The 23345-nt window shown below is 40.4% G+C and overlaps 1 protein-coding gene across 2 annotated transcripts in view; it reads left to right on the forward strand.

Moving 5' to 3' along the window:
* TGFBRAP1 (transforming growth factor beta receptor associated protein 1) overlaps positions 1 to 13470 on the forward strand; it is a 36189-nt gene extending 22719 nt beyond the window's left edge. For both annotated transcript variants that reach the window (XM_039714135.1, XM_039714137.1), the window contains exons 6-12: positions 241 to 582; positions 1938 to 1995; positions 3383 to 3526; positions 4508 to 4654; positions 5943 to 6102; positions 7699 to 8132; positions 8742 to 13470. In XM_039714135.1, coding sequence (XP_039570069.1) covers positions 241 to 582; positions 1938 to 1995; positions 3383 to 3526; positions 4508 to 4654; positions 5943 to 6102; positions 7699 to 8132; positions 8742 to 8930 — 1474 coding nt within the window. In that variant the 3' untranslated portion in view covers positions 8931 to 13470. The remainder of the gene's footprint in view (positions 1 to 240; positions 583 to 1937; positions 1996 to 3382; positions 3527 to 4507; positions 4655 to 5942; positions 6103 to 7698; positions 8133 to 8741) is intronic.
* Positions 13471 to 23345: the final 9875 nt, after the last annotated feature.

A 23345-nucleotide genomic window follows, 5' to 3' on the forward strand; every position in this document is an offset into this window, starting at 1 on the left:
TTGTATATGCCAGAGAGCAGCTGTGGAAGCTTAAAAGCAAAAGGCTGTCCAGTCTCTGAATTGTCGGAGCTTTCAATATCTAGAGGAGGAAAAATGATAAAAATATAGCAAAAAATATTCCAGAAACTGCCTACATGTTAGTGTCCTGACTCTAAGCATATATGAGCACACTTTTTTTTTTGTGCCTATGTATACTTTTTCTTTCTTTTTGCTTCATCTAGTTTGACACTGTAATTGCAGAAGCGGCCAGCTTGATGTCCGGGAGCTGATCTCTCTGTACCCCTTCCTGTTGCCTACTTCCTCTTCATTTATCCGGTCTCATCCCCCTCTGCACGAGTACGCCGACCTGAACCAGCTGACCCAAGGGGACCAGGAGAAGATGACAAAATGCAAACGATTCCTCATGAGTTACTTGAATGAAGTCCGCAGCACTGAGGTTGCAAATGGCTACAAGGAGGATATCGACACTGCTTTACTCAAACTGTATGCAGAGGCAAATCATGAAAGCCTGCTGGATCTCCTGGTTTCAGAGAACTTCTGTCTTTTAACAGATAGTGCTGCCTGGCTGGAAAAACACAAAAAGTAAGTGGAACTTTTTATTATTGCACCTTCTAGATCAGAGGGAAAATTGCCTTAGATGCTCTTGGCTTATTGAACAGTATGTTTGAATACTTGTAGTTTCTGTGCTTACACTTGTCCAAAAGACAACTCAGTCTAAATTAACAATTAAATTGTTAGCATTTAAAAATGTTGCTGAAAAGCTATTACTTGACCGTCTAAGGTAAAGGAAATGCATTGTCTTATCCTGGGAAATGCAGAATTCAACATGAAAGTTTCTGCATCCAACACAAAAATAAAGAACTGGTACAAGTTTAGGAGAAAAAAGTTAAATGTTTGCCCTTGAGGTAATGGGAGAGTGGAATGGCTGCAGTAGTTGTACACAAACAGAATGAAAAGATGCCTTCAAGCATGCACTGCCTTAGGAAAAAGTTATTAACTAGTTAGTGGCTTTAAAATTGTAGTTGCTTGTTCAAGGAAAGAGCTTTTACTTCTGAATTGCAAACTTTCTATGTTCCACTGATTGACCAAAAAGAGGTTCCTTAAGATCACTGCAAATGACTTCAAACCAGAAATGCCAGCAGGCAGAGGATTAATCATTAAGCCAGAAACATTAAGTGTGTAAAATACAAACTCCAGCCTTAGGCAGTATGTCTGTTTTGGTTTTCATTTCTTTAGCTTTGAACTGTATGGTGCAGTAATAGCAACTATACTGGTGAGGAAGCCTTTAGTCCTGATTATAATTGGGGTGATTTAATTTATTTCAGGTGGTTTTTTAAAACCTTTTGGTAAGTGTGGTTTGCATGGTATACTTTTGCAAGTGTGAATTGAATCAATGTTAGAACATTTTTCCGTGAGGAAAGCCATTACAGAACTTGGCTGTATTTTTCTTAGAGTACACAAAAACACACTCTGAAGTTGCACTGTACAAAGCTCTTCTTTGCCTGACCTGACTCCATACCATAGTAAAGAACAATGTTTCTGATAGTAAAACAGAGTTTTGAATAAACACATAATAAAATATGATTTAATGACAGCTGATGAACTATTGGAGGAATAACTCCTTGGAGATGTGTGTAATGTCTGTACATAAAATTGACAGAACAGCATGGGAAAATTTCTAATTGGGCACATACTTGGATAAGTTGGATCTGGTAACTTCAAACTGTCTTGGGGACAGGAGTGATGGAGACACACTCTTAGGGCAAACTTCTCCCCTTTGATTCATAAACAAAACCTACAGAGATTTGTTGAAGTGTAGACATGGCCATGTACATGTCATTGTAAGCCATTATTCGTTGCACTCTGTGCTAATCATCCATAATTAAATTAGTGGGAAAGTTCTAGTAATGTTAATATTATCTTCTCTTTCTTTACAGGTATTTTGCTCTTGGTCTCCTGTATCACTACAATGGTCAGGATGCTGCAGCACTTCAGGTTAGAATAAAGCTTTTAGTGTCACCTGAAAACCATTCCAAAATACCATTTAGGCTCTGAGATAAAAATCTGAGGTTGTAGTTTATCTGTTTGAAAAGTTGTGATGTGTGTGTATGTATGTGTGTGTTTATAAGAAACTTGAAACTTATGCTGACTTCCTTGAATAAATTAATACGCTAGATGTGAAAAGTCTGAGGAGCTTATTGAAGTTGACAACTACTGAAGTTGACAACTTGTATGATCCTTTTAAAGCAAAACTGTACATACCAGAACATACGTTTATACTCCTGAAAGATGGACAAAAGTGCTAAAATAATCAAGCCATCACTTGAAAAGATATTTATGGGACTCAAGGAGCATGCCCTGTCTTGATTGATTTGTATACACACAACAAAACAGCATTGTATTCTCATGGCAGACACTGACTGCAACTGAGAGTTTATTTGCTTACCTGGTGATGAAGAGTGCATTCTGCAAGATCTGTGGGTTTCAGCTGGGTTAGGACTCTCCCTTTGGGGACCCTCCATCTGATGTCGCTAATACTAGCAGTGGCCTGTACACTGCAGACTAAATAATTCTGTCCTTTGTGTCTGCAAAACTCCATCTAGAGAAATTAGAATGTTCTTGATGTGTCTCAGACCATATCCAGTATCTTAAGTTTGCCTTACTGTGCAGCTTTTTGAACACATTCATCACAGTAACTCTATCAGATGTATTCAGGTTAGTTATATAAATAGTAATAATGGCCTGAGAAGACAACAGGTAAGGGCAAAAACAAAAACACATTTGTCATGAGCAAGAAATTTTGGGAGAATTTTGATGCTGCCAAAAAACAAGGTTTATTGCTATACTGCTCTGCTAGGTGTAGCACATTTTAATTCCAATTATAATGTATATAAAAATAATATCACATGGTACTTGTAGTTCTTCAGTCAAAACAAAAGAAAAGCAGAACACCAGGTTTTTTTCTAAATTGCTTATATAATTTGGTTTTTATCTTGCACACACAGAACACATGAAAAGTATACCATGCATTGGAAAAAAGGACTTTTGATAAAAGGTTTTTTTGTGATTAGTGTACCTCCTTTAGTCACTCTCAGAATGAGAGCCCACGTGATATGGGGTCTGAATTGGTGAATATGCCAGATGCAAGAGAAGGGTGTGATGGCAAAAGTGAGTGACCAGCAATGTTCCTTGCAGCTGGTGTTCTTGTCAACTCTTTCTAACTCCAGCAAGAGAAGGGTGTGATGGCAAAAGTGAGTGACCAGCAATGTTCCTTTCTGACTCCACAAGTCTTGGACTAAGTCTTTTAGTAGCTGACATAAATTTTGAGCTGGAAGAGCTAGTACATGTTTTAAGCACTTTAATCTGTGTGTTTTTGTTGCAGTTATGGGTGAAAATAGTTGATGGAGACATTCAAGATTCTACACGTTCAGATCTCTATGACTACATAGTAGACTTCCTTACATTCTGCTCAGACCAAGAGCTAGTGTGGAAGTATTCTGAATGGATTTTACAAAAAAATGAAGAGGTTTGTGATTGATACACTTACAACAGAATATCAGTATTTCCTTGGAGTGGTGTTTGGGTTTTCCTTAATATTGATTTTTCTTGATTCCTTAATATTGATTGGACCTTTTGCAGAATACTTAATGCCAGTTAAATAGTGATCAGCAGAAGAAAACTTGGAGGTTTCTCAGTTCATCCAAGTCCCTCTATTAGCAGGTGATAGTGATAATTGCTTCTTTTTATTCTGAAAACAAAATTTAGAGCATTAAAAATACAGCATGTCTTCTGTTTTCTTCATATTGAGTAAGGTAATTTTTGAATCCTTAAATAAATCATCTGGCAGGTTAGCTGTTGCTGCTACTTTTTATTTTAAAGGGGATGGGTAGTGTCTGTGTACACTGGGACATGGAATAAATAGCCTACATTCAAGACAAAATTTCATTGTTAGAAGAATTAACCTGCCAAAATAAAAAAAATAAAAATAAAAAAACCAAACAAATTCTGGGATGTTTGATATTGATAAGACAGTCTGTGCTCTTGAAAATTGTCACTCCCTGATTTATATTAATTTAAGCATGTCTATTTTGTGCAGTGGCAGATTTCTAAGCTTTTAGTTTGGTAATTACAGAAGTCTCTTGCTCTGTCTGTATCATCACATGTGAAAAGGCTTAGAATATTCTGGTCTGTAATTCAAGCTTTCTTGCTGCAAAGTCTGAAGTCTCTGGTTCTGTAGTGCAATCTATTCAATTTTTTTTTGTGGAAGTTGTTCCCAAGCCAAGGTTTATAGGCTGGACAATATATACACCACAAATTGAGGTGTGCAGATAGGAGTGAGTGAGATCAAGATAAGCACACGGTAGTGTAATCCTGTGGTGTTGAGCAAGGTTTTATGTTTATCTTCCTGAATAATGTATTAACAACAGTGCTATTCCTTTATAATTTTGAATATTTATTTAATAAAATAGTTGCCATTAAGTTCCCAAATGCAATAAACTCTTTCTAGGTTGGTGTACAGATTTTCACTAAAAGGCCCTTGGAAGAACAGGAGAAAAACAACTTTAATCCAGATGATATCATCAGTTGCCTTAATAAATATCCTAAAGCACGTGTCAAATATCTAGAACATCTAGTACTGGAGAGAAAAATACAGGTGAGTTCTGTAAGAATGCTAAAAGTAGGCATAGGATTCAGAATGCAGATTATGATCAACAGGATTGAAAATAGGCAATGTCTGGAAAGAATAGACATACTATGAAGTCTTTCAAATGTATTCAGAGTAGAGCAGGAGTGTTTTTAAGATTAAAGATGAAGAGTGGATGCCTTCATTATTTTGAATTCCTCATGCTTGTGATAGCAAAACAATTTCTTATGTCCCCACAGACTTAAGGGGTTACATCTGGTTATTGCATATTTTCTATTTCACTCACTTGATGAGGCTCAAATCTTCTTCTGGTAAGATCATAGAAAATTATCAGCATCAGGTTGATCATATTGCACAGCGGCAGCAATATATTAAAATTGCTGATTCAGTGTTTTACAAGTAAGAATGTTTTATTCTGTCTTTCTAGAGAGATTTGAACAATCAACAATCAAATAAAACCATGTGCCCCTCACTAGAATTCCAAACCACTCTTGGTTTTGAATGCTCAAAAATGCATTCACAAGTCCTAAGTGACAGTGTATTATTTTGGGGACTTTAGCTCAATACAAAAGCAGCCAAATGTTGTATTTGGATATGAAACATTTTAAGCACAGGAGAAGTTCTTTAACCTGGAAATAAAGCAAGGAAATGAACAGTGAAAGAACTCTGCAGAGCTGATGGTCAGTGCACTAATTCACATTCTTCAAATGCCCGTCATATCAGTGGTTTTCCCTTATTGGTGTTGCAGGTGTGTTACACCATGACTGATGAATGTACTTGTCTCTGATGTCGTGGATATTTCCAAACAAACTTTTTGAGTTAAACACAGCACCTTGTAAAATATTTGTGAAAATACTTTACAATTAAATCCACCCGCTAGTAAAAACTGGGTTGTAATTTGATCTTTAAAACTTACTAGGTTATTGTGAATGATTTAGTGAGAATGTTTAAAACAGTCAAATCATCAGCTTATTTTGATGAATATTGGATAGTAGATAACAAAAAAAAGCACTGTGCCTTCAGACTGATATTCTACCTGTGTTGGCTTTGTCAGATTTTATTGCAGAAATATATAAGCTCAAAGAACATACCTGAATATGAGGAGTCCCGTATTTACAATGTAGTTAGTGATGCTGCTCTGAATTGTTATCTATCTGTATGGACAAAAAACTTTGGGATTAATTCAAATTAAATAAGTTAAAACACATTTCTATGTAATTAAGTAAATATTCATCACTGTAATTTCTGAGGCCAAGAGATTTGTAAACTGAGCTAACCTTGTTTTATTCATCTGTAGAAAGAAAAGTACCATACTCATCTAGCTGTCTTGTACTTGGAGGCAATACTTCAGCTAAAATCTGTGACCACAGATAATTGTACAGAAACAACTGAACTGCTGTTGAAACTTCGCAGTCTGCTTCAGAAATCTGATCTTTATAGAATTCGCTTTATTTTAGGTAGGTTGCATGTTGTCTGTTATAAATGCTGTATGTGATTTCCAGCTGGACACAAAATCATAGTCCTTTCAAGGGTAGAAAATGAAAAGATCTAAGGGCTCTCTGTGTGTTTGTTTGATAGGCTGTATTTCTAACAAACAGGTTCATTTAGAAAGCATATGTGTTGGTGTTGTCCTTGGCTCCATAGCTCCAATGGTATATTTGCCACTGCACCAGAGACAAAATACCAATTGGCCAGAACAAATATCTGCATACAATTTTCTTAATAGTCACCTTCTTTTTAATGATGAGCATGGAACTTTTTCATGACAAGACACGATAACCTTTTGCAAATGAGAGACCTGCGACTTTATTTTTTAAGCAGTCTGCTTCAAGTGAATGGAAGTGAAACTTTAAGGAATCTAATGGCCAAGGACTTGTTACCCATAACCCTGAAACTCTGGGGTTCATGTTAAATAAAAATATGAACATCTTTTAAATGAAGTACATGTTATTGTTGGTATAAGGCAAGCAACAGTTGAACTAAATATTTTCCTTGGTCAATGTTTATAGGGGTTAATTTTCAAAGTTTCATCCACTGGAATACAAACATACAATGCAATTAAGCAAGCCAAGTTTTTAAATCTTCTCTGGTATGGAGGATTATGGCTGAAGAATGATGGAATAATGGATGAAAGGGAAGTGACTTGTTATTGAACTGAAAGATGTGAAATTATTTTTTTAAAATTCAGTGGGAAAAAATCCAGTGTATAGGGAAATAAAAATTGCTGAGTAGCAACTAAAATAATTTATCAAAGTTTAATGTTTCCTTGCCTTTTCAGGCAGCAAAATGTTATGTGATGGATTCTGTGCAAATAGAGCACAGTCATTGAAACTCTTGTTCTTCTTCATCTTTTAGTCAGTTTTTAAACAAATTTTTCCAGGCAATAGTTACAAAATGGATTATTCTCTTGAAATCCATGTGCTCCAAAATAAAGGATTTCTTACATGACAATTCTTACATTACATGAAAGTGAGATCGATGCAAGCTAGTGTGTTCCTCCCTGATAACCAAAACATTTTGGTGAGAAAAACATTGTATTTCCATGCATTTTACATAGACCTATGATCACCTTTACAGTAATTAGATTATTTTCTACTTCATTTTGAAATGCCAGATGAACTTGCCATTCTACCTGCCTAGTGCTGACACTTCAACTTTAAACTGCATTAAGGGTTTGTAATGTCCTTTTCTCAAAGAGAGTACTATTTGATTTTTGTTGTTTTTTATGGAGTTTATTCTGTGACCTCCTGTAATACTGGGAGAAGCAGAGGTTAAAAATATAGTGGCTTCCTCTTCAAGTTCATTGTACATGGCAGCAGTGTCTGATAGAATTTAAAAGGTGTCAGTGACAGTGGTTGATTACCTATTATTTAGTAATTTCTTTGTCCCATATTTTGTGGTGCTCTTTTGTTAGAGAAGTTTCCATACTTCTTCCATACATCTAAGCTTTCCTGTGCTTACAAGCATCTGCCTTCTCTATAGTTGCACTGCCTGGCAGAGGGAGCAGTTGTCTCCTCCACTGAGCAAATATTGCCTTGTTTCTCATTTAACAGACAAAATCCAGGGCACAGACCTTCATATGGAGAGTGCAATTTTATATGGGAAACTAGAAGAACATGAGAAGGCTTTGCACATCCTTGTCCACGAGTTGAAGGACTTCCATGCTGCTGAAGAGTACTGTGTGTGGAACTCTGAGAACAGAGACTTGCAGTACAGGCGGAGGCTTTTCCACATGCTGCTGTCAGTGTATTTAACTCCAGGCACTTCGGACTGCGCGCTCGTCATGGCTGCTGTGGACCTCCTGAACAACCACGCTGCGGAATTTGATGCAGGTCTGGTTTTGCAGGTGGTGCCCGACAGCTGGTCAGTGCAGCTCCTCTCCCCTTTCCTGGCTGGAGCAGTGAGACAAAGCATTCACACAAAAAGGATGACTCAGGTGGCACTTGGGTTAGCACAAGCTGAAAACTTAATCTACAAGCACGAGAAGGTAGGTAACTGGGGTGTTGTTAAATAAAAGCACTTTGAAGCTTTACAGTTGAGTCCTTTGATATATATCAAAAGCAGTTTGAAGAATTAGTACAAAAGCTGTCTTCGTGTCTTTGGCATGTATTAGGGGTTTTTTTTTGCCATGACAACTAGATTCAAAATTAATTGTATGTTTTCTCTGTAAAAGAAGGGAAAGTTGGAGCCTTGAAATAGGAATAACCTTGGTGAGCTTCTGGGATGAATATGAAGTGAATCTGGGATTTGCAGATTAACAAAGTTCATGCAGAAACTTTAACAAGTGTCAGTTAGCATTTCTTTCAGTAGGAGAGAGTGTCAGAATTTTCCTTTTTTTTTTTTTTACAGTGTCACCTGTCAAAATTTATTAAATAATTATCCAGCATTTAGTATTAATTGAAGCTTGTTAGTAGATTTTGTTAATGATAAAGCTTTCTTCTGTTCCTAGCTAGAACGCTAGTGTTGCTTAGCGTTCACAGCAGATTCTTAAAACTGTTTTTGTTTTATCCATTTGGTATAGTTGCAATTATGCTCCATCATTTCCTTTCCTTTCTTCTTAGAAAATTTGTTATAATTTTTCCCCCCTCTCTTTCAGGTTAAACAAAAAGGAGCCCCGATTCTTCTTTCAGACAAAAAGGTGTGTCAGGTGTGCCAAAATCCTTTCTGCGAGCCTGTGTTTGTAAGATACCCCAATGGGAGTGTGGCCCACACGCACTGTGCTGCAAACAGACATCCCAATTCCAATGTGACTCATCACTCGCCCAGCTCCAGCAATCAGACTTGAAATATTCCCACAGTTTCCATGACTTATTCCATTGAAAGTGGGCTGGAAAGAAAACAGTGCAGCTACTTTAAGTATAAATCAAGGTGGACAGCTAGTTTTCGGGTTAATGGGAAGACTTCCAGTAAATATAAAATACTGCTACTTATCTTTTTGATTTCTAATGAATGTAGATAGAAAAGAAAATTCACTACCACACATGGAGAGGTGCAGATATGGGCTCTTCTGTGAATAGGAGTAAACACTTAAGAGAAAAGGAGCCTTTTCTTCACAGTGAGGATGAATGTTACGGAGTGAAGGCAAACAGTCATTTTAAGAATTGTCACTTTGCACTGACTGTGGTGTTGATAAATTTGTGGAGGGCAAGATGGCATTTATTGGAGTTGGAATTCTTGAAGAGCGATGGGACAAGATGGGCATCATGCAGCTTGCTATGAAAACAGAGATGTGCATCGATTTTTGTGCTTGCTGCAGCATGTCTTCTTTTGGGCTGGATTATCTTCTACAGGATCACATTATCAACTTCAATTATTTTCCTCTACAAAATGTTGGCTTTTGATGCACTTTTTAGTACCTCCCTCCCATCCACCTGCTATATGGAATTTAAATGTAAGCACTGTTCTGTTAGGTTTCTGCTCCTGCAGTTACTGTAATGTACTGAGGGGAAACCAATAACCTCAATCACACAGGTGAGCTTGGAAGAAAAAAGAAAGTAAGTTTGTCTGGACAGACTGTAGTCACTTTTATATGGGGGAAGAGGCCCTGACTTTAATACTGATTTATTTATTAATATGCAAATATGCTGTACATACAGTTGAATAAATTGATCTTATCATTCTAGCATTTCTTTGGAGGATTAAGATGTAGCTGATACAAAAATGTACAGATGATGTGCTAAATGTTTGCTATAACATAGCTTAGGCAGGTTGAAACTCACAAAAATAGGTTTTAGTGCTTATGGATGACTTTGTGCAATCAAAAACACAGAGAGAAGGTATAAAATTGTAAGAAATCTACAAAAGTGCACTACAGGGGTACTGGGTTTTTTATATTCTACTAAATATTCTGTGAACGAAAATTTTTCAAATAACACAAACCCTTTACTTAACTGCCCTCATATGTATTCACATTGCTATTTAACCATTTTAAAGAAGTTGATTTAAAAGATGTAGCTTCCCCCAAGAGAGGTTAAAAAATAACAACTTTAAATAAACTTAAGTACTGCAAAATGAAAGCATTTCTTTGAATTCTGTAAAGCTCTAATAAAATCAGGCTTACTGACCTGCATGGAGTTGAGTTAGTATGGCTGCTCCCTGTTTCAGAATTCCAAATCAGTGGAGGCTTTCAGCAAAATGGAGTATCTGCTTGGTCCTTTCTAGAATCACAGAATAAGCTGAGTTGGAAGGGATGAATCAGGATCATGGAGTCCAGGTGCTGGCCCCACACAGGACACCCAGTGTCACACCATGTTCCTCAGTGTTGTCCTCATGCAGCCTCCTTGTACAGAAAGGCTGGCTTAGGAAGTACAGTGCTGCCTCCAAGGAGAGGCAGCCAGACCTCATCCAGAAGAAGATATCCATCTCTCCTCACAGAAACATGCAATGGTTTGGGGTGAAAGGGACCTTAAAGATCATCTATTCCAAACCCCCTGCCACAGGCAGGGATATCTTCCACTAGACCAGGTTCTTCAAAGCCTCATCCAATCTGGCCTTGAACACTTCCCAAAGATGGGTTGTCTACAACTTCCCTGAGCAACCTGTGCCTCACCCCTCTCACAGTAAAGAATTTTTCCCAGATATCTGATCTGAACTTGCCCTCCTTCAGCTTAAGCCATTCCCCTTTGCCCTATTGCTACGTGCATCTGTACAAAGTCCCTCTTCAGCTCCCTTGCTGTCTCCCTTCAGGTTCTGGAAGGTGCTATAAGGTCTTCCAAGAGCCTCTCTCCAGGCTGAACAGCCCCAGCTCTCAACCTGTGTTCCAGGAGAGGTGCTCCAGCCCTGTGATCATCACTGAGGCCTAACTCTCAACTTGTTCCAACAGTTCAACATCTTCTTGTATTGTGGGTCCCAGAGCTGTACTCGAGGTGTGGAGTACTTTGCTTTAAAGCAAAGACCTTTGAATCTTTCTCCTAATTTTGAAATTAGGAAAGTATAACTGTTGTGCTGAATTTTATTTATTTTTGAAAGCCCGAGTAAGGAATTTTGTAGTGCTTTGTACTAAGACATGCAAGTCACATTTAGTGAGAGGCACTTCAAAAGAAGTCAAGTGTGGGCATTTGTGACTCGGTTCTGATGTGAGTGATTCTGCTGTGGCACTGGTATAAGCAGTGTCTCTATCTTGTAGTCATGGGGTTTGAACATTGTGCATACAACTGGCAGTAATGGTATAGAAAAATTTGTAGTCCCCTGTCCTCAAAATACTTGCTGATAACAGTGGAACTGCCTCTTACAAAGACCCTATAAAATTTTTGTGTACACTAGCATGCATTTCTTAAGAAATACTTCCTTTTGCTGCCAGCATCCTAAGTAAGCTCTTTTTTTCTATTTAGTAAGGAGATGCTAAAACAGACCCCTCTCCATGATTTAGGGTCATTTTAGCCACTTAGTAGTGATGAACTACTGCTGCAACAGAATAAAAATCATATCATTCCAGACCTCAGGAAAGTTCTCAGTTGCTATTGCAAGAAAAAGTATGTCTATAAAAGATTAAATAATTCTTTATTAATAGTCAGTATCTTTTTGCAGATATATACTTTGGCTAAAATGCAGCAAAACCAATAATTGTACATACAGAACAAAAACAGAAATCAGAATAATGAAAGCCAGTATTTTTGCAATCAAAAATGTGATTGATATTAAAGTTGGGGGCATCTAGATCTTTGAAACCCAGTCCCCCAAAAACGTGGACTGGGAAAATTGATACATTGTTACCTGTTGCTTTGTTAAGTTTTATACTAGAAGTAATTTGAATGAATTAATATGGAAATCCCACAATAGCTAAAGCAAAAAGCAAAGAAAGCCAATGTGAGGCTGAGGCAGAGCAAGAGCTCAGCAGGGAGGTGGCAGGTGGGCAGTGCTCTTCCTGTGTGTGTCCAGCTGGGAATATTCCTAACCAGAGGAGATGTCAGCCCACATCAGGGTGCTGTGTGGTGTTCTGGGCTTTGCACCAGGAAATTTATGAAAGGCCTGCATTCAAATTTCCTTAGGTGGGACAACTGAACAGCCCTTGGGTAAGAGAGCTTCATCCTGGGGAACCTGAGTCCAATCCTTCTTTTGTTTTGGCACTGTCAGTTTGGTGATTCTTGATTTATGTACCTGAAATCCTGGGCCAGCATTGCTGCTGTGGTAAGTTATGGCTGCAGCAGCACAGAGGGAGAGAACAGGGAAGGAACCAGATCTGGGTATCAATTGCTGACTGCATATGTGAAGATGGAGAGGCAGGAAAGAGAAATATTTCTCTGGCCATTCTTCTAGTTTGGAAATAAATGCTTTTTTGGGAGTTAAAGCTTGATGTGATCTTTTTATCTCCAGTTAGGGAATGTGGAGTCTAAGATCTGCCCTTGGAGAGTAGAGATTCTGCCAGAATATTTACTCTTAATTTAGTTGTTGCTAAATTATTTGAAATTCATCTCCCTCACTTTTTCCAATGAGTCTCCTCCAAGTCTGTATGTGCCAAAACTAAAACAGTAGTGTGGATTTTTTTTAATGTGACACTGTGTCTGTGATTCAGGACATAATAAATGAGATTAGTCTCTCACACTGATGCCTCTGTGGATATCAAGACACGTTTGTCTAACATGTAACCTCCAGTTACTGGAATATTGCAGCCCTGACTATTTTTTCAGCCATTCACTGCTACAGATGATGGTACATGTGAAAAGCACTTGTTAAACTTTCTTCTACACTTTCATAGCTCCACACTTCCTCATGTAAAAATGACCTATGATGTATGTATGTCATCATATGCAGTTTTTCTCTCTTTCAGTCAGTAAGATGAAAAATCCTAAATGAAAAAATTGCTCAGAATCTGGCACTCTGCTCAAAATAAGATTCATGGCTGTATATTCATGAGAAAGAATTCAGTTACATCTTCATTTCTTTTGTTTAAGTGGGTAAGTTGTCACATTGAGATCAGTATTGTTCAATATTGTCAGAGGCAGGGGGAAATAAGCATTTGGGGGTTGTTACACAGAGCACACCACAGACACATCTGAACTGACTTGTTCAGGCAGCCCATACTGAGGTGGCTGAGGTCTGCACTGGAGTCCAAGTCACAATGGGAACTTCTCTCTTTGCTCCCCTTGCTCCCAGTCTCCAGGAACTTTCCAGCCTGTGTTACTGACCTGATTAATGTCATTCTTCTAGCATTTAACTTGAGAAGGTACAAATCTTGAGAGGTTTGGGGACTCCTGAGCAGATCTGTCTTCAGTAAAATGTCACTTTATTACTCAGCCACATGAAGCCCTACTAACGTGAGCTGTGGATATTTGGTGGTAGGAACAGAGTATGTGTATGTTTTCTGAGAACTTTATTACCTAATTAAACACACAAGCATTATCCTGACTGCTGAGTCTTTATAACAACATCTGTTCTTCACAGGACTCCTGTCCTGAATTACATTAAAAATATTTTGTTTTATACAGTTCTATCAATGAGTAATTTTTTTTATTTTATAACTCTTCCTGGTTTGCTGCAGTCTCTATTCAGCATGGCTCTAAGTGTTTTATTAACATCCTGCTGTTCATAACAGGCAGCAACTAATACATTTTCATTGTGAGCTCTCTTCCTATTGCCTATATTAGCTAATTAATTTTTCTCTTGCTGTACAACACTTTGGGGCTTATGCCTTGTGAACACTGGTAGTTAAATGTGCTGCTACTTTTTAAGGAAAAAGAGGAAAAGTTAATAACATTCTGTAATGTATGATTGATTTCAAAATTGAAGTTCCCCTGCAGTAAATTTGTTCAGATGGAAGTTTGTACCATTAAGGCCTTTGGACTTAGTGGCTATATTGGTGAACATACACAGCAGTATGTGGAATGTACAAATGTATAAATATGTTGATTTTTAATAAAATAAAATCTTTTAATTACATTTGTCATGGATTCATAGATACATAAACCCTGGAATGAGAATGTCCAAGTGAAGGGAAAAGATTATCTGTTGATGGATGGAGGATTCGTCAGGGGACTGACAGAGGGGTCAGATCCCTGGCATGTGGAAGTGAGGCTGGTGCTTACATACTCTGCAGAAGGCAGAGGTGTTGGTGTTCCTCATCTTCCTCCTCACCTCTCAGGACTAAAGACCCTGACTTCAGGCCTGAAGGACCAGCTGCTCCCAGTGCCACCACAGTGACACTGTAGGACAAGGAAGCCTGGGAAAGGAAGGGTGGTAATGGGCTGGTAAAGAGTCTGTGCTAAGCCAAGGAAACTGGTGTGATCTCTAAGGGGACTGAGAGGGGAATGCAAAGGAGAAGTGCAGAAAAGGAGTGTTTAGGGCATGCAGGGGTGACCTAACCCAGCTGCTCTCCAGCCCCACTCTGCCCAGCAGTGCAGGCACTGGCAATGCTGCAGGCATCCCCTGCATGCTGAGGGCAGGTGTGTGCACAGCTTAACTGGGGATCCAGCAGGGCTAAAATCCAACAGTCGGAGCTTCAGGGAAGGGCTCTTGCTTTGAAGTTCAGGTCTGTGAACACTTGGCAAGGTTTCTACAGCTCTATCGGGTAAAGTTTGTTCCTTTGGCTGAAGTGAAGGCTGTGGGAACATTGGTGGGTGCTCAGGGCATCTTACAGAGGGTGTTTGGGATGCAAATTTTGAGTGCAGCATGATGCTGGAAGAAATGAAAAACTAACACAACAAGCATGACTTTATTAGCTCAGCCAACAGGAAATACACCCTGGAGAGCCCTGATTTGCATTGCCCCATCTATCTATCTATCTACCCATCTATCTATCTATCTATCTATCTATCTATCTATCTATCTATCTATCTATCCATGGAAAGGTAACACAGAAAGCATTAAGCCCCAAACCCAGTCGTGACTCCAGCACAGTGGGATTTCAGCTAGTTTTGCCTCTAGACAGTTAGAAAATGGTCCATGCTAATCATCCAGATGGCAACTCCTTCCAAGACAAATAATCAATAGAGTATAGCTGAGTTTAGGCAGAAATGAGCCCCAAAGGTCCAGTTCACTGCCACAACTGTAGCTGCAGGACAGCACAGGGTCACAGAGGCCAGGGCTGCCAGCAGAAAGCTGATGGCTGAACACATGGCAGGTTTTCAGTAGATAACAAGGCTGATTACAGTGCCTCAAAATCCAATAGCAGTCATGAACATCATTACCAATGCCTATAATTGCCAATATTCCCCTGAAGGTATTGTCCCACGACCACCTTGTCAGCATGGTATTTGCATTGACTGGGGCCTCACCATCCCAATGCAAGTTAAATCCTAGAAAAATCTAGGCTGGTTGGGCTCTTCGGAGGTGGTGTTGTCCAAGCCCAACTTGATGCAGGGTCATCCTGTGTCAGGTTACTTGTCTTGTTTTAAACCAGTGTTGACCAGATTGGCAAGAGTCCAAGTGTCTTCTTGGCATGTCTTTGCCAGAGGTATGTATTGTTTAAACATCCAAAATACTCTCTCCTGTGTCAGGTTACTTGTCTTGTTTTAAACCAGTGTTGACCAGCTTGAAACCAGATTGGCAAGAGTCCAAGTGTCCTCCTGGCATGTCTTTGCCAGAGGCATGTATTGTTTAAACATCCAAAATACTCTTTGTTAAAGAAAAGTAAAAGGCTAAAAGGTACATTCGCCTTGAATAAATAGTTTCTTTTTTTTTGTGCTTTGGGTTTTTTTGGTTTTTTGGTTGGTTGGGTTTTTTGGTGTTTTGTTTTGTTTTTTGTTGTTTGTTTTGGTTTTGGTTTTGCTTTTTTTTTTCAAATATTACAAAAAGACTAAATAAGCAGGGAATTTCTAAAAATTATCAAGAACTGGTGACAGCTTCAAGATAATGTACTTTGTGTCTCTCTAACCTGGAGAAGTATATTCAAATAAAATGCAAGTTCTTTGTATCGGTTTGAAAGTCACAGCATACAAAGATGTTTCAATCCTTTTAGTCCCTCTAACACACAAGGTTACTCTGCAGTGTCATGCCAGAAAGCTCCCAGAGTGTGACAGAAGTAGGGGTTTTTCTACTTGAATCACAAGCAGTTGAAGATGGGGAGGGAGGAGTACAGGACGGATTTGTATCTGCTTTTTTAAAAGATGTCATTCACTGGGGATTTGTATTTGCAAAGCGAAAGAAGGTTTTTATTCCTGTCCTTTTTTGATCCATCTTTAGGTTTTAACTTGTCATATCTCATTTCAAAGCATCTCTGTGGCCTTTTGTGACATGCTGATTTGTCAAGCAGATGTTTTAGTGTTCCTGCTTCAAAACCTTCCTGAAATCTCTTGTTCTGGGTAGCAGCCACTCAGTCCATACCCTCCAGGTACTCCAGTCAGCATGTCAGGAGTACTTCTCCTCACAGTTGCTGGTTCTGTAATGTGAATGGCCATACCAGTGTGCTGGTGTCATGGTTTAGCCCCAACCAGCAGCCAGCCCCCACACAGCCCTGTGTGAGCCCTGCTCACTAATAACAAAACATCTCTATGGTACCAGCCCTGTGTTCAACAGAAACCCAAAACACAGCCCCAAACCAGCCACTGTGAAGAAAATCAACTCTATCCCACCCAAAACCAGCACAGATGGTCAAAACTAAAGACTACAAACCAAAGAAATTTCAATCCCAGAGGAGGGAGGAGTCTCTTGTTAAGCTGCTGTTAATTATCAATGCCTCAATACCCTACGCTTTTGGTTTTCCCATCTGACTGATATCAAATCACAAGAGTGTGCAGTGTTTCATACAAATAATCACTTCTGCTGATAACTTTCCTCCCTGTGGACAGGAAAAGGGAAAGATTTTCTTGATTGGAGCCATGCCATGACAAGATTTGAAGGCAGCCAAAGAGAAGACCTGACAGAGCCTTTTTTCAAAGCAAGTGCCCTTAAAAGCACCAAGTGGGCTCTGACTGTAAAAGCCAGCCCTCAAGAAATCATGAACCAGAACAATTTTAAAATGGAAAAAGCTCAGGAGTTGAGTAGGGAGAAAGTATTAGAGGTTTGCAAGCAACATCCTCATCTCATGTCTTGTCAAGACAGGTTTTTACTTCTGTAAAAGCAGAACAAACATCAATGACTTGCTGAATTGCAGAGCTCCCTCCACCCATCCCCTTCTCACTGCCTTGGAATGAGCTGCCCTCCTCCAGCTCTCAGGGGCTGCCAGGCTGCTCTGTCCCCAGGCTTCTGGGGGTCCCTGGCCACCTTCCCTTACCTGGCCACGCTTTGTTCTTCCACGTCCTCCAGCTGTGTGGCCCTGGGGGCAGTGCAGGCTGGGCCCTGCCTGGGGCATTCCCTCTGCCTGGGTTCAAGGACTTTTCCCCTCCAGTCTTGTATCAACTTCATGCACTTTGATATTAGGTTTTAGTAAAATGCTAGAAAATAAAAATGAGGGAAAACTAAACAGAGATTCCTGAGTTTATTAAACAATGTTGCATTAAATAAAAGCAAAGCTGTGCTCCAAACAGCAATTCATGGTCCCTTAACTTTGTAGCAATATTTTTTTTGTTGAAATGCTTTAACACACACACTACTTTAATGAAGTCTCTATGGTGAAATTTTGTCTTTAATGATTTTACTAAGGAAGCAATATCTAATACCTTGACTTGCTGTCTTAATGCCATTTAAAAGAGTCTGAAGGCATTTGTAAGCAGTCCTGTCCCATTCTGTCCAGCTCTGCAGAGGTCTGAGGAAGCCAAGGGAACAGCCCTGCTGCCTGTGGACTTGCATCATACAATAAATAACAAGTCTCTCTGGTGGGGGTAAGCCGGGGGATGTGGAGGAAAAGATGAGCCCTGTCCATCTTCATCCATCATGTTTTATCTGGGTACTCCAGGGCTGCATAACCCAGCACCTGAGTGTTCTGTGCTACCTGCAGCATCAGCTCAGAGCCATCCCAGAAAACTCATAAACAGCCTTGTCCAGGTAGTCTCAGCAATGAAAACCATGAACAGCCTAGCAGCTTTGATATGCTTATTTTATGCATCACTACCTGCCATGGTTTTACACAACTGTCCTCCTGCTGTCAGAGCACTGGGAATGCTCTGACATACAAAGTTTTTTCCTATTCTTTGTAATATTTTAGGGGGAGAAAACTGCACCCAAGGTAGAAAATGGCCTCATTTCTGCTGGAATGCTGTCATGCCTTACCTGTGAAGTGATAGCGGTGGTTCTAAAAGTGTGCTCTCACTGATTGTGCTTCCCAGTAGGTGATATAAACACAATGCAAAGAAAGCAGGCAGCACCAGCACAAGTGTGAGTTCCCACCAGTATAACCAGTCCTCTCCAGCACAACTTTGCTCCCAGCAGATGTCAGGTGTTGTGGAGGGAGACAAGCAGCTCCAGCACTGTGGTGGGCACAAAAGTCAGAGGCAAATGTGCCATGGGCTCAGCTGTGCAGCAAAACCTGCTCGTTCCAAGGCTGTCCTTTACTCATCCTTTTCCAATGGAGGCTTTCTTTGAGCCAAGCCCAGCAGCAAGAGGGAGGCTGGGCACCCAAGAGGAGACACCTGCAGTACCCACACTGCTCTTCCTAAAATGCAGTGGCAAAGAGGTGCATCAAAGATGGGTATCAACTTTATTGCCACTCACCCTACAGCAGAACAATAACAATAATATATTAAAAAAAGAAAGATTGACTCACAGCATTAAGCTGACTTGGTGATGCCCCAGACAACTACTTTTGCACTTGAGCTGTTTCAAATTACCCAAGCTGGCCTTAGGAGCAACATGTGCTGATGGCGCCAGTGAAGGTCATCAAACAAAGCCACACAATCACAATAAAAAGCCACACAATCACAACAAAAAAGACTGGCACCTTCATCTTGCATAAGGAGGCAGGTACCATGCAGAGGCAATGTTTATTCAGGTCATGCTTGTCACTCTCTGTGGATTCTTACCAGAAGATTTTAAAACCTGAATACGTGCCTCAAAAGATGAGTGCATTTTTCCTCTCATATAATCGTGGAAAATAAATTTCCAGACTTAGCTGGAAAAGTGCTTGAACATTGTGGAGTTATGCTAGCAAGAAGCCCCTCTTCTTTTCTGCTCCTTGCCCTAGTCACCTTTTGGGCATTTCTATTCCATTTGCTGTCTCCACTACCATATTTTAAAGTGTGTGGGCTTGTAATAATGCAAGTTCCTTTCCTGCACAGCCAAGACATAAAGCTGATTAATTCAGCCTTTCTGAAATTATGCACACTGCAACAATATAGTGTTTCACCCCTTAAATAGTGTTTAAAAAAAGGTCACGCTACAATCTCCCATCAATAGTACTTTAGAAACTCTGAAAAAAACCCCATGCTCACAGAAAATGTCAGGGGTCTCGCCCAAGTGCCCTGAGCTTACAAGCCTGAGTTTAAAAATGAACTCGTACCTGAACAGTTGTCAGTGCTTTAAGTACTTACATTTATTATTTCAGGTTCAGCACAATTCAAGTTGTTCTTTACAAAGAGAATAGAGGAGAACAGCCACAACAGAGCAAGAGAAAGAAAAGGCAGGGGAAAAACAAGGTTCCCTCAGTGCCCACTCAGGTTTTAGGGCTGGAGGCACTCACATATGCCAGCAGGGCCTTGAGAATGGTGGTCCAAGCAGCCAAGTGAAATCTCTCCCCTCTTTGTCTCCTCTCTTGCCCTTGGCTCATCCCATCTGCACGTCTTGGGCTGCACTCTCTAACACAGTGTTCCTCTGGTCACTCTGACCTCTGTGCTGGGGGCTGGGAAGGGACAGGGGCCGTACCTGACTCATGAGGTTTTTGTGCACAACCACAGCATCACTGTCTCAGTGAGATGCCAAAGTTATACCAAGCAGATTCACTAGGAAGGTGACTTATTTACCACTTTGAAATATATACAAAAAGGACAATAACGAGCCTACTTAATGATCATGAAACAGATTTAATGCCATTTAATTACTGCACCTGTATGAAAAGGTAGAAGGAAAAATATAATTAAACTCCAGAATTAGGAAGAACAGGAAAAACAGTCTAATAATAGCTACTTCACCAATAAACATAAAGGTTATAAGTGGAATCCCCAGAATTTCAAAGCCAAAATATATTTGTAAAAGTGAAAAGGTTAGAAGGCAGAAAAATAATAATCAGGCAGCAAAAGGTAAATAATCCATTAATCATGCACATCTGCCGAAGCGACTGAGCGAGCAGGAGCTGCGGGGCAGGATGCTCGGGCTGCGGAGCAGCGGGGGCGGTGCCCGGCGGCGGAGAGCGCATCCCGCGCATCCAGAGCAACCTGCGCATCCAGAGCATCCCGCGCATCCCGCGCATCCAGAGCATCCTGCGCATCCAGGGCATCCTGCTCATCCCGCGCATCCCGCGCATCCAGAGCATCCTGCGCATCCAGGGCATCCTGCTCATCCCGCGCATCCCGCGCATCCAGAGCATCCCGCGCATCCAGAGCTCTAGCGCATCCAGAGATGCAGCGCATCCCGCGGAGAGCGCATCCTGCGCATCCAGAGCTCCAGCGCATCCAGAACATCCAGCACGGCTCCGGCAGCGCCGGGAGAGAAACTGAGCCATTGGAAGCAGGCACTAGAAACAGCTCCTGTGGGAAAAGCTGTGCTTACATGGGAGAAGCATATGGTAAGAGGGAAAACGCAGCAGCCTGTGGAGACCCACGAGTGCTGCAATGAGAAGGCTGCAGGCAAAGGAGCGTTTGCCAGCCTGTAACCACGGGCATGGCAGCTTCACTCTGCCTCTCACCTTCCTCAGCTTCCTTCCTGCAAAAACAATTTCGGGTCTCTGACACGCATGGAAAAGAAGGGTGTTGTCTTTTCACTGGGGCTGGCAGCTTGCTGCATTTCCTTTGGATACATCTGGGGTTTAGGTCTGTACAACCCATTAATGACCCCTGACACCTTGAGCAGAGTGGTGCCAACCAGCAAACCTTTTCAGGTCCAGGAAGGAAAACAGACTCCATGCTGCTTCATGCCTCAGCACAGCATTGTCTGGCCCCACAGAACAGGCAGGGATGGGCACAAAAATAAAACTCCCACACACCTCACTTCCCATGTCTGGGAACAGCTGCTGCCCTGGTACCCACATTACTGCATCCCTGAGCAGCGACCTCTGGGGTTATGTGGCTGTTGAGGCACTCTATTGGAACGTGAGGTGTTGAGATGAGAGCCACTTTATCTTATCCTGCTCTGAAGCAGAAGGTGCTCTCATGTGGGTGTATCCATTGGCCACCCTTCCCTGGTGTGTCTCCTGCAGGGGTCCTGAGGTTGTGAAGGAACATTTGTTCCCTGCCCACTTGAATAACTCCGTGTCTTGGCCCAAGGTATGGAATTGCTCATTTTGCTTTGTGCTCAGGTGCCTTCTCTGGCAGCCCAAGAACTGCGACACGCCCTGCTCTGAGGAGGATTGCAGATCATGTTTCACTTCTGGATCAGAAGGGATGAGATACCACCACAAGCAAGGACCTACTGATGCAGTAGGGCAGGAAAAAAATGTTACCAAGAAGGATGATATTGAACAAGGAGTGAAATCAGGTCATTCCTGTAAGATCGCGTTCACTAGGTCTTAGAGAATAATGCTTTTGGATGAATTAGAGCACATTTACAAAAAAATACTTCCTTCCACCTATTTTTGATCCAAACTCACAGTAAGAAGGCTGATCCTTTCACAGAATTGCAATGGTGAGGTGCACAGAGTACCCTGGTTTAGCAAAGCTTGCTTACATGGACAAGCAATATGATTTTACAGTGTTTTGAAAACCATCATGGAGATTTTTCTCAGAGAGAGGTAAAGATCTGGACTTGGGAAGCAAAGGTCTTTGGCACAAGAGCACACTTTGGCAAGTGGTGGGGTTTTTTTGGGGTTTTTTTGGGGTTTTTTTTTTCCTGCAGAAAATAGCTCCTTTGAGTACTCTAAGCAATGCAGAATAAAATATTTTTTCATCAAAATTCTGTGGAGCCTTGAAACGTGAAAAATGTGAAGCTGAGTTTCATGCAAGTTATTGGGCTGAAAATGTGCACAGGGAGCCATTGAGAACCATTTGAAGGAACATTTTGAGCTTAGACAGTAAAGTAAACAAAGAGGAAATGGGTTTGTTTCTTGAGGAAGAAGGAATTTAGTAGTTGTCCTGTAATTCTATCTGCACAGATGAGCTCCAGGACAGAAGAACCACTCCACTGCAAGAACATATATCAGCCTACTCAAAGGCCCACAGAAAAATCTTAATTTTTTTTAAAAGAAACTTTTTAAAAAATACTTTAAAGTCCAAGCTTTTTGGTGTTTGGACTAAGAAGCCTGAAAGTGTATTAAATTAATTGATGACTGCTAATTTAGATCCCCTACTAGCACACAGACATATTTGTTCTCAGTCTAGCTCCTGGATATTCTCCCTACCAATGCTTAAAGCAAATCTTATTATTGAATTGAAAGCTGAAAAGAAGCTTCATTTTTATCTTACAAATTAAAAAACAATTTGTAACCAGGAGGTACCTCAATTTATCTACATTTCACCTTCAATTGCAAGCTAGGCTTAATTAAACAGCCATCTTAATTCAGATGACATTAGAAAAAATATTTAGGAATAAATAGTTCAGATTATTTAGAACAAAGAAGCTTGCCTAATTCAAGGAGTAGATGTAGAAACTCTAATAAATGAACTAATAAAAAAATCATGCCCACTACCTTGAAAGTAAGATTGTTTTTTCCTCTGTATTAGCATTGCTGTCCTAAGCTGGTTCTCCTTTCCAGAGAGGAGGAGCCATTGGAGGTTATCATTAATTAATAGTTTAAAAATATTCTAAACTGAAGAGACAGAATAAAAAAATAAATCCATATTCTATTCAAAATACAGCTGGATCGTGCAGACCTGTGAAGCAGCTATGCTAAAAAAGCCATTTTTACAAAGCCAAGGGGAACCTTTGGTGTTCCACTCTGCTGTAGGGTGGCAAAGCTGCTGCAGTGACCATGGCAGAAAAGGGCTGATGAGCTGCAGCAGCTGTGGCTTCCCTGCAAGCTTCAGCTGACAGCCTCACACACTGCTCTGGGCTGGAAGCAGCAAAGTAGGACAGAATGCATTTGTGTGCATGATAGAAAAATATGTGCTGAAGCAATTTAAGAGGAATCTGCTCTTCTCTGAAAAATTCAGTCAAATAATGGAAAGTTCAACATAAGCAAAGTAACATGGAGAAATATTTTTTTTCCATTTTCAAGATCACATGTCATAAACAGTTCATATGATTAATATCAGTGTGGCAGAAACTTGTTTCTATGATGCTTTATTAGTACTCAACCACTACAATT

The sequence above is a fragment of the Passer montanus genome, unplaced genomic scaffold (genome assembly GCF_014805655.1).
Source record: "Passer montanus isolate IOZ18808 unplaced genomic scaffold, ASM1480565v1 scaffold3, whole genome shotgun sequence".
Lineage (NCBI taxonomy): Eukaryota > Metazoa > Chordata > Aves > Passeriformes > Passeridae > Passer > Passer montanus.